Consider the following 14,642-nt stretch of genomic DNA (forward strand, 5'->3'; position numbering starts at 1 on the left):
GCGCCGACAAGATTGCATCCTCGCTGCGCTTATTGTGCCGGGGCAAAGAAAAAACCTCGGCGGATCGACCGCAAAGAATCTCCTTGGTCGTTCGGCCGATCTATCGACGGCGATTGTCGACAACGATAGGTTGAATGTGCTCCGAATGGGTTTGAAAGGGCTGTGGAAGCTTCACGTTATATTCCAATATTATAGTATATAGGATGGTCTTGAATATTTTTTCAGGCATTACGTCTGGGGATTTTAATTGTCAGATCTCTCAGGTTGTAAGCCTTTTAGGTGGTATCGTATCTTAGATTTCCCAATTATCAGGTCTTTCAGGTCTCAGGTTTCGGATATAAAATCTTTCAGCTTTAGGTCTTTCGAGTTTCAGTTCTGAGATATTTTAAGTCTCAAATCTCTCAGATCTCAAGATTTGCCACTTTCTGGTCTCTCAATCCCCAGATCTCCTAGATTTCAGGTACCTCCCGGTCTCAGGTACCTCAAGCCCTAGATCTCCCAAATCTCAGGTACCTCAAATCCCAGACCTCTCAGGCTTCAGATACTTCAGGCTCCAACTTCCTCAAATCTCAGGTACCTCAAACTTCAGCTCCCCATATCTCGGGTATCCCATTCCAATTCTCAGGTATCCCAAGTCTCAGTTCTCAAGTATCAGATATCTATCTCAAACCTACTCAAATTCTGTGAATTTCAATTCCGAACCCAGTTCATCTAGAATCAGTAGCCACCCTATATTCTCTGGTCGAACTGAAGTTCACTTCGCAATCTGCCTTCGATGAAAACTCTTACGTTCCACCTCCCACACTTTACAATCCATCTGCACAAAGTAATATGTCTCGTAAGTGATTATCTCACCTTGCACCTGCATTTGACGCACTTCATCTCGCCGTGCGAGTGCACGCGCGGATGCCACTCCATCCCGTTCTCGTATGGTCCACCCAAGGGATACTTGCAGCCGCCGGATGCCAGTATCTCGTCGGCGGTGCGCCGGGTGGATGGCGCTGCCTGGTCGCGCGGCAAACGCGTCGTGTCGCCAGCGACGCCGGTGATGGACGTGCTGCTGGGCGTCGTCGCGGGACACTGTCTGCAGCAGGCCTTCTTGCTCGGCCTGAAGGCGAACTTCTCGTCGCAGTCCAATGGCGGGCACTGCACCCGCGGACACTTCACCTCCAGCGTGACTGGCTGCAACGATAAATCAAATCCCCATTGAATCCCAGCGCATCTATACACCTCATTTGCGTTCCAACTCTTTAATAAAAACGTAACGAGCTAAAAAATCACAGTTTAATAAAACGCAAGCTTCGTTTAACCCTTCGGTTGCTCCTGAGGCACACCTGTATCCCTTTAGTCAGTGTGCAGGGTCCAGGCGTGGAACGCCTACAGGGCGTTTATTGAGTATGGTTAATATACCGGACTCAAAGATTTCCGCACACAGCATACGTTCACCGTTTTATTATAACCAACGCAAAGGGTTACACTAGTTCGCGCGGAAGGAGCCGGACCGGGCGGTGTTCGAACGACAGTAATGAACAGAAACGTCACTGCCGGTATTACTGCAGCAAATGACAGGGCCTCGCGCAACGCGTTCCAAGCATGACTTCAAACAATTTACTAATATCTATTTAGAAAGGCCTGTCACTGATTACCGATCGGCGAGCTGAGCTTTTTCATGACTCGGCAGAGAGCAACCACATTCTTCTGGCGCAACGGACGCGGGAACGGTGTCTGGTTGGATTTTTTCACGGCGGCCGGCTGCGCTGCGCGTTTTATAATATACGTCGCGGGGATCGCGGTGACGCTAGGGCCGTTACGAAACGCCGCCTCGAGTGAACGTATGGTAAAGAGGTAAACAAAGAATCACGGGGAAAACAGGACGAGCGGAGTTTTCAGTCGCGTACAGATTCGAGTCGAGGTTCGGAATTCGAAGGATCGCTGCTGGAAATTATATACTAGGGTAACTGCGACTCGAACGTTCAGGAACTGGGAATGGGTTTGAAACGTGAACGATGAGGGACCATTCCGCGTCAAATCGATCACTTTTTTATCTCTGTGTCTGGGATTTCGTTCAAAACCAAATGATGTAGTCCATGTGAAATTAGGGGCATTTTAAGTCATCATTTTGCTAATTTTGAATTTGTTTAAAAAGTACAGGGTTTTGCTTTTTTACGAATTTTGCCTATTTTCGTGGAAATGAGTTGTACTTATCTTTACCTCGGAAACTATTTATCGTGTTTAGCGGATTCATTCCTTATTTCAATCCTAACCTTCTGGCCTAACCTTAAAGTTGGTGGAAGTGTGTCGTAGGAAGAGTTGTGAGACCTAAGTTCATGAATATTTTGAACGGTTGGTCGGTGAGGATTCGCGAATTACTAGGGAAGAACAATTTCACGAGGAAAGGGAGAACAGATTTGTCGCGTTAAGTGTAGATAGGATTCAGTGTTGGGGAACGTACGTCGCAAGTGCAGACTGCACAGGTGTCGAAGCCCACGGGTGGCAAATAAGGATGCCATGAGGCTCCGGCTAGATGAAACTGACCAGCCAGCGTGCAGCCCCTGGTTATCGAGCTGACGTTCCTTCCCGTTGCGTTCATGTTGATACCTGGACCTGAAACATAAATAACGTAGCAGTTCGTATTAATTGCGTATTGATACTGGGTGAAGTTAAAGTTCTTAGTAACACTTCGAGGTCGACATCCGTGCGCTGCACAAATCGCCGTTCCTTCATCGCGTCTTGAGAGTCAAGCTATGTTGAAGATACCTTGAAAACACCTTGAGGGGACCTTAAAGATACCTTGAAGATACCTCGAAGACACCTTGAAAAAACCACGAAGACACCTTGATGATATCTTGAAAGCACTCTAAAACTACCTTGAAGACAACTTGAAGAGACCATAAACATAACCTGAATACTGCCGACCCTCGCTAATTGAGTGCCAGAAAATTCGAAAAAGCAGAGACATCATCAAGCTTCCGTTCCAAGGCGCAGAATAAAAACGATTCCCCTGACTCACGGATGCTTCACGCGACACACATTTGTCGAACCGTGTCGGGCGTATCGGGACGATCTTTCAGGAAACCGGTGGGCAACGCACGACACGTTCGTCCAAGATTAATTCTTCGCCGACTAGCGCTCGCCTGCCTTCGGTGCTGAACACCGACGCAAAGAGCGAAGGACGTGTCGCGAACGAGCCTCGTAAGGCGATTAAATAACGCAACAAAATACTGGAAACCGGAATAATATCGCGCGGGAAGCGTACCGGAGCCGGGCAATTTAATTAAATACGGTGGAACGTGGATGTAACGGCGGACAGCGGCCGTAAAAGATGACGGATCGGCGCGGCTTTCGACTTAATTCGATTCCACGTTCGTGGCGTTTTTATCGAGGCACGAGCTACACTGGACAGAGCAGCGATACGTCTCTATCGTTAGGACGCGGTGAACGGAAGCTGCTACCGATTCATCTGACCGATTGGGAAAACAGATCTGAAAAAGGACCAGTCGGTTTCGGCTAATTTATGATTCCCTGTCAAGCTACTGCATGGTATTGGATTAAGCGGATAACTTCTGGTGGAAATCACTTGCTATATAGAAGCAGACGTGGAATAGGTTGGTATTGATACATACAAGAGGAACTTTACCTCCTTGCAGTGGGCACATTTTTAGAGCAGATAGTGCGTGCAAAGTTTAATTATGATTGCTTAAGTGTAGAGTACATAAACCTTAGTAACCAACCACACAATAGTTATACCTCAACACTGGGATCACCTACTTAACCTCCAATCTAGTCATCCCTATTCCCACAAAATTCCCTATATGGAGTAGAGGGGACCAGTGGCTCCGCCCACTTTAACATCTTGGGCATGCGCATTAGAGACCTCTCTGCTACTCAGTACATCTGTAACTACCACAGCTTGTATTCTTCCCTTACTTTTACTCCATTTACGAGTGAAACAAATGTCCGACATTGCACGGAGAACTAAATCGTTTCGCTATCCTTTGAGGAGGAAGAAGTATCCAATATATCAAATATAGCGTACGGTCGGTTTCTCAATCTTCCAGAACCATCGTATGCGTGCTTGAACGATAAGTGGAATCGGACGCGACGCGGAATAATTCCCTTGTACCGGGGCTAATAAACAGTCGTGTAATTTAAACGGATTGCAGATAGGCGTAGCTAATTCTATGCGATTACTATCGCCGTACCGTGTCACGGGTAATCGGATTTAAACATCGACCGTAGACAGGCACGCGACCGTTGCCTTAATTCCCCGTCGCAGTTTATCGAGCGACACCGTTGAAAGGGGAAGGGTAATTAATCCGCCGATAGCCACGCGTTACACGAGGTTACATGGTTCCGAGTGCCGATTAGCTGATTATTAATTTCGATTGTTATGCCTCGCAGGGATATAGTAACTAAACTCAAGACCCGTTCAAATGGTGTGTATAGTAATATTTTACAGGGCACCAGTAGTTAAACGTGTTCTTGGTCATTTATTTGGTTATGTTACGGAGACACGGTGTCAATTTTGTGCATATAATCCTCAGACGAAAAAGTTATAGTGGATTTCGAACTTACTACTGTCTAATATCCTCTAGTTTCTTAAAACAGTGATGCTAACAATTAACGAGTAACATAAGCGTTGTGCTGTAGGTTAAGAGGGACCCTTTTTACCGAGAGGGTTAACAGCTAGAACACTTCTCACTGTTTGAACCCCAAAGTCACTATTCAGAGTATTGCAGCCCCCTCTCGTTTTACAAATAACAATTAACCAAATCCAACAACGTACCTGAACATATAGGACAACAGTGCCCAACAGGAGGCTTCAGCTGCTTGGCCTGGGGACAGGTGAGTGCTGGGCAGGGCACAGGGTCGCACTGCGCCAATCCACGATAACAATGACACATAGAGCAGGGATCCGTGCTGGACGTCCACTGCGTACCCTCTTCGTAGAACCTGGTCTCGTGGAAGCAGGCGCCAGTCTCGATATCAGAAGGTGGTGGATGAAGATTGTACGCGACTACCGAGGCGACGTCGTTGTCAGCATAATGTGGCAGGCAACTGAGAGGCGCCCTAGTTTTAAACGGTGCCTTCAGTATCCTATCAGCCTGATTATCGGTAACCTCAAGGAAGCCAATCCCAGACTCGATCCTGTACAGCTCGACAGGCGACAGTCCAGTGACGGACCCCTCCAGTACGTAGCCAGTGAACTCTTCCAGTAGTCTCCTGGCGACAGGCGCTCCCTGGGCCAGTAGCGGCATGGTCTCCAAGTAGAGGCGGAAGGTGTGCGGCTCGTGGTTGTTGGTGGATGATGCCTGGACGAAACCAGCTATCTCCAGCTCGTAGTGAAGGGAGCAGTCCAAGTCCACAGCCGTCCAGATCAGTCCAACCGGGCCAGGGTAGACTGGGTCCTGCGAGAGCCTCCTGAGCAGCACCGGCGCGGCAGTGTCTCTAGCGTCGGCTACAGGTCTCTGGAGCAGTCTACCACGTAGTACGGAGCCAACATTGGAGGCCACCACCACTGACAGTTCACCGTTGAACAGTGGTTCCAGCAATCTAGGACCTGGACGGTCCAATGACCCATTAGCAAGACCGTCCACCAGGGACGGGGTCAGGTCCTCCAGCTCGGTGCGACGTTTGCCTCCCTCGTCCACCAGCGTCACCAACGGGCTCTCCTCTTCCAGGCCAATCAGCTGGACGCCGAAACGGAGCGAGCCGGCGCGGTCTAGGAATGCCCAGGCGAGACCAGACGCCGCTGATGGCGTCTCGGAAAGGAGGAGCGTCTGGTACATATCGCAGGTGACTCGTGGCCCAACCATGCCTGCTAGTCGCAGCGCCTGGGGGTCCTTCCTCGACATTATGCTGATGGACAGCTTGCCCCGCGTCAGTAGCCTCAGATCGGCTCCGGATAGGGCGCTGCGGACCTCCCCGAAGTTCAGCTCGTTGGACGGCTTCTTCACTACTATCTCCTCGCTCAGTACCACGTAGTCCTTCTCGAGGTGCTCCAGTTGGACGATCAGAGGCACTTCGGACACGTCGTTCGGAAGGAACACACCGTTGAATACTAGAGACACGTGAATCGAGGGCGCGGAAGCGGAGGACGCAGAGACTATGGCGGTGGCTCCTGCGCCAGACATCAGGGACCGGTCCACTCCCATTGTGGGCTCTAGTAAAGAGGAGAACTGCTCCGTGGACAGGGCTCGGTACCGGGACAATTGTCCTGTCAGCGTGGCGGAAGGCTCCCAGATGAAGGACACGTGGAGGCGCTCCTCGCGCAGAAGCTTCCTATAGTCGCGAGGGACTCGCCTCCAGACCCCGCAAAGCTTCCCTGTCGCGTTCTGGTAGACACCGCCGATGGGATCGATGGTTTGCTCCTCCAAGATGCTACCCGAACCGTCTACGAACTGTATGCTTCGTGGTCGAGGCGTGGATGTCGATAGGTAGAAGGAGTAGTAGAGGTTCTTCCTGTGGAAGGTGAAGCGACCGGTTGCCAGGTAATTGTAGGCGCTGTTGTACATGGACGTCGGGGTAGGCTCGTCGCGACGCAGCGCCTGGGACGTTCTACCTGTCAGCAGAGTCCCAAAATCTGGAAAAATATGAGGGATTAGTGGAGGAGTGTTGTGTTGATATTTCGTTGGTGGAGAGGGTTATGCAATTACGTTTCAAGCTCCGCTCCTCTTCCTCGGAGGACAACTGGGCTGGCAGGTCCTGCACTATGTCGGTACCTGGAACACGAGGAAGAGAATCCTCAGGATGCTGTTGTTGACAAAATTCTTTGCAATTGGCAAAATACTGATTTCACTGGGGATTTCACTTCTAATTCTTAAATACTCAAGTCTGCATAAAGTTGGGCTTGACCTTGACATTCCAGGTCAAAGTTTTTCCTTATTTCTACGTAATCTGAGTAGATTAATATAAGATAACAGGATGAAAAGTTAAAAAGGAAATATAGTTCCTTTTGCCGCAGACAAATAGTTTTCTCAGAACAAATAGTTAAAGTTACAGTCAATCGGGTGGCGCTGTATAATTCGATCATCTAAAATAAAAAATTCTAGTATTTGAACGAAGGATTTTTCGAAATATTGATATGGGAAAAAATGGCTGATGTTTAAAGTAAAAGTTTCAATTTTTATCATAAATCGTGCCTGATTTTCGTCAATTAAAAGAAAACTAAGCATCGGATAAAAAAATTCTTCGTTCAAATACTAGATAATATAATACAATAAGTAAATTCTTTTGAATTTTTTATTTTAGATGATCGACTTTCGAGCAGCAGTGGTGTCACCGCAGAAGCCTTTTTTTTAGAGAACCTTCGAGTGATGGACAATAACTTAGTTATTGATAAATATTTTTAAATAATAAAATTACGATGCACGGTACTAGATGCAATCCTTAAAAGGAAAAAAGATTTTTTGAGAAATGTGTTATAGCTTTTGAGTAAAAAATTTCCAAAGACCACCCTTTTTTCGGCCTCCTGACTGAGCATGACCCCTTAACAGAGTTATCCAGAGTTACCCAACTCGCCTTTTTCCCTATCTCCTACTATTACTGCGCGGAAAAAAGACTCCGGTTGGGCGGTCACGGGCAATACAGTCCGCCGCTGTGACGATTGGTGCACACTCATAAAGACAGGGCACACGTATTTTTGTTACTGGCGGAATCGGCTACATCTACTTTCTACAATGTAACACAGACGGAGGTTCAGGCGGAGCTAGCGACGGACTGCACCGCCCGCCATGAGTCTTCTTTCAGCGCAGTAATAGTACCTTAGTAGTTGAAAGTCGGGGACTAACATTTCAGCGTTACGCTTCTACCACTGTCCTAATCCGAAATATATAGTTACAATTAATTACACGCGTACCGGCCAATAGTGAAGTCTCCAATGCGCATGTCAAAATCGCCCAGTGTCCTATTAACTCCGCCCACAAATCTCACCATTGCTTGGTACACCTATAAAGTGGTGTTCCTCTATACCCTGCTTTATTAAATATCTACCCCTTAACACAACCTCCTCACATTCCCCCTCCATTCACGACACGATCACCCCGCCCTAACCAGAGATCCCCGCAAACTCGGCGATTTCAACATCCCAGAGACGTCAGCGCGGTGAACGCCGCGCGTCGCGAGGAATCCCTCGATCGCCCGTAAATTACCGGGAAACGGTCGCCCTTTGGCGAGATGCTTCTCGTTAAAGGTCCGTCGCCTCTTGCGCCAGTGATATACGCCGAGGTTTTACGCGTCGTGGCGGTACGCCCATCGACCATCGCCGCTAAAAGTATCGAACGACCGTGCCCGAGCGCTTCTACCCGTGTGACCCTCTCACGGATAATGGACGCGCCGGGCCGCATACGCGCGGCGTATTCGCCTCGATCGTGAAGCGGGGTCGAAGGATCCACGGCGCGGTGGCGTATCGATTATAAGGCGGCGCTGCCTCGAGTCGAGCGTGAAATACAAAAATAACCGCGCGCCCGAGCGCGAAGGAAGTCGAGAGACGACACGCACACAGGCGCGGATGGTGGGGGTCAGAGCGGAGCAGCGGATCCTCATTCAGCCGCGTCGTGTGCACGGGCCATAAAGAATGCCAGTGGGGTAGGAAAAGAGACGGCTGGCGCCAACCACCGCTACTTGGAGTGTTGCTTTTATGGCGCATACCGCGCCGGTCCAACCGCATCGACACGTTAATTGGTGTATGTACGGGAGAGTGACAGACATGGGACGGCAATGGTATATGCATCGCGACGATGCTTCACCTTTCCCCGTCTTTACCATTTAGCTAAGAGACTCTATGGGTGAAGCAGCATCCGTGAAACAGATAAATATAGGTACAGCACTGGAAATATTTATTCTACCGCCCCCCCCAAATCCACGTTCTATGAAACGATCTTCTTAAGTAGCAGTTGCCATCCAACTTATTTTAACCAAGATACGGGGCACTGTATAGTCAACAATCGCACAAAAGTACTTTCCGAATACTAATGCACGCTAAATATTTCGGCGATGCAATAAATACTTCCAGTAATGTAGTAACGTTCCTATACAGTGAGTTCCAAGTACAGTAGAACCTCCAGTATCCGAACACCTGTTATCGAAACGTTCTATTTTTTTAATGTTTTTTTGGGACTCGTACGTTTCATATTTTCTCGTAGATAATTAGAGAACGCGTGACATCGTGGCAATACAAGAATCCGTAAGTTATTACTTTAGAAACTAATTGTATGGTTTCTATGCAACGTCAAAATATCTGATAGGAAACACATGCGTATTTTAAGATATGCGTATCTATAATTTATACCCACTTGCAAAATTTCTAAAAAAAAAAGAAAGGTTTATCGTGAGATACGAAGAGCGCGCGCATTTTACAATGCACTATCGCTCGTAAAGTCGAGTAAATCGTCTGCTCCAATTTCGACCCAGCGCCGTCAATCCCAATAGCCAGCGCTATCGCGCGATATAAGTTACGAGCTTAAAATCGCTTTCGGTTTCGCACACCGCACCGACAAAAGAGGCATATGGCCCATGGCGCCTCGATTCTTTATCTGCCGCGCATTAATGGCTGATCGAGACGCCCAAAAGGCTGCACTTCCCCAGGAATTACGTCAGCGTCGGCACGCTCGTGTGGTCATCGATGCTCGTGATCATCGAGAAAGATCACGCTGGGGAACATCTTACACTGACAAGTAGAGGTTTTCAGCCGTCCGCCACCGATTGCTTTGGTTTTAGGATACGTTTCAGGGGACCGAGAAATAACAAATACTTTTATATTTTGGCCCGTTTGTATATGTAGGGGGTGAAACCACCCTTCAAAGTTCATAAGAAGAGGTACGAAAGTTCCTATTTTTAGTTTAAAAATATTATAATCTTAATATATAAAGCAGAAAGCTTCTATATGTTTGTGTGTTTGGCTGTCGCCTAAAAACTTTCGAGCGATAAACTCTGGGATCACGAAATGTGCCTCTGTTTATTATGCCTGACTAATCCAGATGAATGTGACCATTTTCACAAAAAAAACTAAAAAAAAATTTTTTTATAAAATCAAAATCTAAATTTCGGGCGAAGCCGAGTAGTAAAGCTAGTATTATATATATATCAAGTTTTATTCAGCAGAATGTTGTAATATTCTTTAAATTAACACTAGAAACTTTTGTACCTCTTCTTATGAACTTTGAGGGGTGTTGTCACCCCCTAAACATACAAACGGGCTAAAATAATGGTCACCTATTTCTTATTTTTCGATGCTTTAAAACATATCCAAAAACCAAAGCAATCGGAGGCGGACACCTGAAAACCTCTCCTTGGGAGGTTGTAAACAATTTTTTTTTAACAAACATCCTTTCCTCACGTCAATCTCTTTCTCGGAATCCCTCTGATCCAACCTTGAAGCAAGGTCTAACCAACGAAGCATCGAATGGACTATAAAACAGCGCCCGCCTTTGGGAAATAAAAGAAATCCTGCAATTCGAAACACGATTCTGGTGACTCTGAAATTTTTTCACCCTGCAAAGGTAACTTTTAGCTTCTCCTTTTCGTCTCTCGCGGAACAATCGCTGGATATTTCGTTTACCGTCCTTCTGAGGAATAACAGAAGCCTCTGGACGGGCAGGGTGTAGATCTGTGATTTTACGACAAGTAGACGCGGCTAGAAAGATCGCTAAGACGGTTTAATGGGTGGCCACTGTCCAACAAGACACGAGGAATCGACGCTTTATCCGATACGGTCGACCGAAGGACGCCCGTTATTCAGGATTAAACGTACTGGCCATCACAAGTCGCCGAAATCTGCGAGCTTGTCTAACGGGCTCCCCTCGAAACGGTGATCCTGTAGAATTACACAATTCCTTTGTGCAAATTCAAACAATTCTTCGACTTTCAGGTGTATGTGACGATTGTGTAGGAAGTAGCGCAATGTAACTTTCGTTATTGCACCGGAGGCAGTAAGCAAAGAGCTTTGGCATATATTTCATAATTGCTCAATTTATTACAAGCAGTTTAATGGTAGTCGGGGTGCTTATTTTCCCCATTTTTCGTCTTTACAAATTAAGGTAAGCAGCAGCTGTCTTTTGTCTCTTCTCATGGCAGTCCTCCCACCATTTTTTTTCTTCTGTGTAACACTATCATCGACAAGGTCTAGGAGTTTGTTTTCATAACATCGAGAATGCTCAGCATCGCTTAATTTTTTATTTTGTGATGCAATAGACCCATTTTATTTTTATTGTAACACAACACACAATGGACATATTTTTACAGGAAACACACACCACTTTTTGTGACTGAAAACTAGGTATCTGTAAGTCATAATTGCATCTTCCTGGCCCAGTGAAAAACAGGCACATTATATCATGTATACACAATTTTCGTTTCCTTGCACCATTCAAAATTCTGTCCTGTAGTGTAATTCCACCACATCCGAATATAAATAGTGTAACGTGCGGACCTTGCCCTAGACGCATGCGGATCCATAGGAATAAACTTGGAACTTGTATATATACGAACAAAACTGGAACTTAGGACTTGCGAGAAAGAGTTTGTAAGATTAGACCTCTGGTGGCGGTCGCGAGTAACTAATAGTCGCGATCCTCTGCTTGGGCTGGGACGTGACAATAGCATGCACGTGTCACCGAGTAGAATCATATTAAATTTCCTTCACGCTGAGAAAAATCAACAACGCAGTGGAAAGAGGCTCCATGCCACTCGGCACCTGGGGGGCACACGTGACCTAATAAAATTAATTTGTCAACTAAAAATTGACAATACGTTTAAAATAATTACAATTTCGTGCCGCAGTTTCCAATAAAAACAATTTCTCCTTCGAAAATGTCAACTTTCACATAGATTTTCAAGCTCAAAATTTGTTTCCCATACATTTTCAATATTTTTCCCTTATTCCGAAACATCTTTGCTTTAACCTCGAAAAAGCGCATCTCAGCTGCGCACTCAGGATTTAATCTTGGGGGGAGCCGAGTTGAAGGGATGCAAATATTTTTAATGCAAATTCAATAAAATTCATTACGTGATTATAAAAATTTATTTAAACCATAAAATCTAGTTTTCTCTTCTTCTTACAAAGCCCCTTCTTTGGGGGGTACTAGGTCCCCTTGCCCCCCGGAACCTTGGCGCCGCTACTCTATCTCATTTCTATCAAAAGTTTTACTATTTGACACAGAAAAGTGCAGCTTGTTCCACCGTGCAGCGTTGGGGGAATTTGTAACGCGGCTGACTAGTATGCTGAGGACTCCGTGGATCTCGGGTTTGAGCCCCATCGCCCCAGAATAATTTTTTCGCCTGCTGTAGAGAATCACAATAAAGTTTTCCATGGTCCCCATTTGAAGAATTCGGCAGCCAATGGGTGGATACAACGCAATTGTCATCTAACTCTCCTGATACCGTGGCTCTTGACGTCGATTGCTGAGGGGCGGGAGATTCACACGAGCGTCGTCCCCTGGCACATTTGGAACGTGATTTTCATGGTTCGAGCCGATGAGAATCGATGTGACAGTCCAATCGACGAGGCTCACGGGTCGCAGTTTCTTCTCGTGGCACGCAAAAGGGAGAGGCTGATTGATAATCGCCAGGCGGCTTCACCTTCCATCGGCGGGTGGTAACGAGCCTGCCAGACGGCGACGAATACGACGATCACGACGACATGCAGCACAGAACAAGAAGACGTGGACGCTGGACACGCGGAGAGAAAGGCGGGAGTTCTTGGGGCTCATTCATGTTAAAAAGATTCTTAAAGGAATATGCTTGATGACAGTGGTGGTGAATAGCGGAGGCTGCTGGTGTGCCACTTGCGGTTTAATTCGAATGATCAGGAAATTGTAAAGGATGCTACTAGACTTACATATAAACAAATATAATTCATTTTCTGGACTGACAGCAGTGTAACAATTGGAATTCTCAGAGAAGTTAACACGTAAGAAAGATTGAAGATGACCTCCGCTTTGAATATCTCAAGGAAAACGCTGATAACCAGTTTTCCTAGAAGAATCCTTATAATCCTTGAATTGCTCAAATCTTCAATTGCTACTTTAGTTTAGCTGCAGATCAGCACTGGTTCCAATTTTCAAGTCAGATTCTATAATAATGTTCAAACAAAAGTTTAAACTGGGAACGGTAAGAAAAATAAGACTGTTTCATTAGAAAGAATTATATTTTAAAATTTATATCCCATAAATTTGAGGGTTGCTGGAATAAGCAAATGATAACGATATAATATAGGCGGTGAATGGGTCATTTTTGACCCGTTCGAATTTGTTTTTAATATATCACCAACACTTTACCTCTAAAACCTAGTGGAATAAACAAACGGTTAAACGAACTGTCAGTTGGCTAATTTCCTGCGTCTATTACATTCTCGCTATAAGGATTCGTCGTTGCGCCATGTATTTATTATTGGTCATTCCAGCGCCATATCGCGTCCATTATCTTACGAGCGTGTGTCACGAGCCGACGCATTGACCCGAGAAAAAAGAAGAGTCATTCGTCGTAAACCAAATCAGCCATCGATACGCGATACGACGAGAAAGTCGCTGATCAAAGGCTAACAGCCAGCTGTACAGGCTGCTTCACAGCAGGTGAGCGTCACTTCGGGGATGTATTAGGTAGATGGTAAGAATAGAGACAGTTTACCAAACTTACATGAGTATCAAGCAATAGCGAGGTTTGTAGGCGGTCTTAAAAAGGAGCCGGCGTATGATTGGGTGCTGGATTCTGTTTGGACATGCGCATTGGAGACCTCGCTATTGCTTGGTACACTTACATAAGGATTTCTGCGGTTCAATGACTCTAAACAGCTACTGACTGAACTAGCGCAAGGGTTCCAAGTAGACGACTGCTTTAGGTATCAGTGGACGCTTAATTTAATTAATTAGTTATTACTTTTCAGTAGTGGATACTTCAGGCTAGATAATTCAAACGTGGTAATTAGAATCAGGACCGGCTTAAGATTTTTTAGGCCCGGTGCTATCAAACCATCGAGGGTGATTGTAAAATTTTTATAATAAAACAAAAAAAGGAAATCTTGAAAAATTGAAATTTATTCTAAACAAAATTGAATAGCATTTAATCATAACGAAAAATAATATTAAAAGGAAAACATTGATAAGATATTTTAAAAATACTTTTAGCGCGATTTCTAATTATTTTAAAAGAAAAGCAGTAAACAAATTTTCATTCACTTTTTTTCACATACATGGAAGGCATAGAACGAGGCACACTAACTTACCTCTCCTCCCTGATGAAGCTTCTGATAAATCTGTATACGAACTTTTTTCGTTATTTCTGTGCGACCAAATCGTTCCTGAAGGTCTCTGTTATGGAGCAGCCTGTATAACCGAACGCGATGTTGTCTCAGCGTTTCAAGCAACTACGCGCCGCGGACCGACGTGACCCGACGAATTTTTGTCGCGAATAAGTAACGGGCATATGTAAATCGTTCCCATCGGCGGCGCTCGCGAGGGTGCGCGTTACATATTTATTAAACGCGTCCATTCTGTTGGATTTTTGCAGGAGCGGGCAGGCTTGGAATCCGGTACACTTATGGTCCGTTTTATTCGCACACAAGCGTCTTGGTCTATTTCAATCGACAGAGGAACGCGTGGAAAATCCAGGGAAGCGATTCCGTTACCTTTTGGCCTAAGTCTTCCCAA

At 45.9% G+C, this 14,642-nt stretch overlaps 1 protein-coding gene across 3 annotated transcripts in view; it reads right to left on the reverse strand.

Annotated features, from left to right (window-relative positions):
- Sog (chordin short gastrulation) overlaps nucleotides 1-14,642 on the reverse strand; it is a 127,353-nt gene that overhangs the window by 9,064 nt on the left and 103,647 nt on the right. For all 3 annotated transcript variants that reach the window (XM_076828700.1, XM_076828691.1, XM_076828683.1), the window contains 4 exons: nucleotides 6,657-6,722; nucleotides 4,787-6,583; nucleotides 2,453-2,604; nucleotides 856-1,182 (listed from right to left, as the gene is read on the reverse strand). In XM_076828700.1, the coding sequence (XP_076684815.1) occupies nucleotides 856-1,182; nucleotides 2,453-2,604; nucleotides 4,787-6,583; nucleotides 6,657-6,722 (2,342 nt within the window). The remainder of the gene's footprint in view (nucleotides 1-855; nucleotides 1,183-2,452; nucleotides 2,605-4,786; nucleotides 6,584-6,656; nucleotides 6,723-14,642) is intronic.

Source organism: Andrena cerasifolii, chromosome 1 (genome assembly GCF_050908995.1).
Source record: "Andrena cerasifolii isolate SP2316 chromosome 1, iyAndCera1_principal, whole genome shotgun sequence".
Lineage (NCBI taxonomy): Eukaryota > Metazoa > Arthropoda > Insecta > Hymenoptera > Andrenidae > Andrena > Andrena cerasifolii.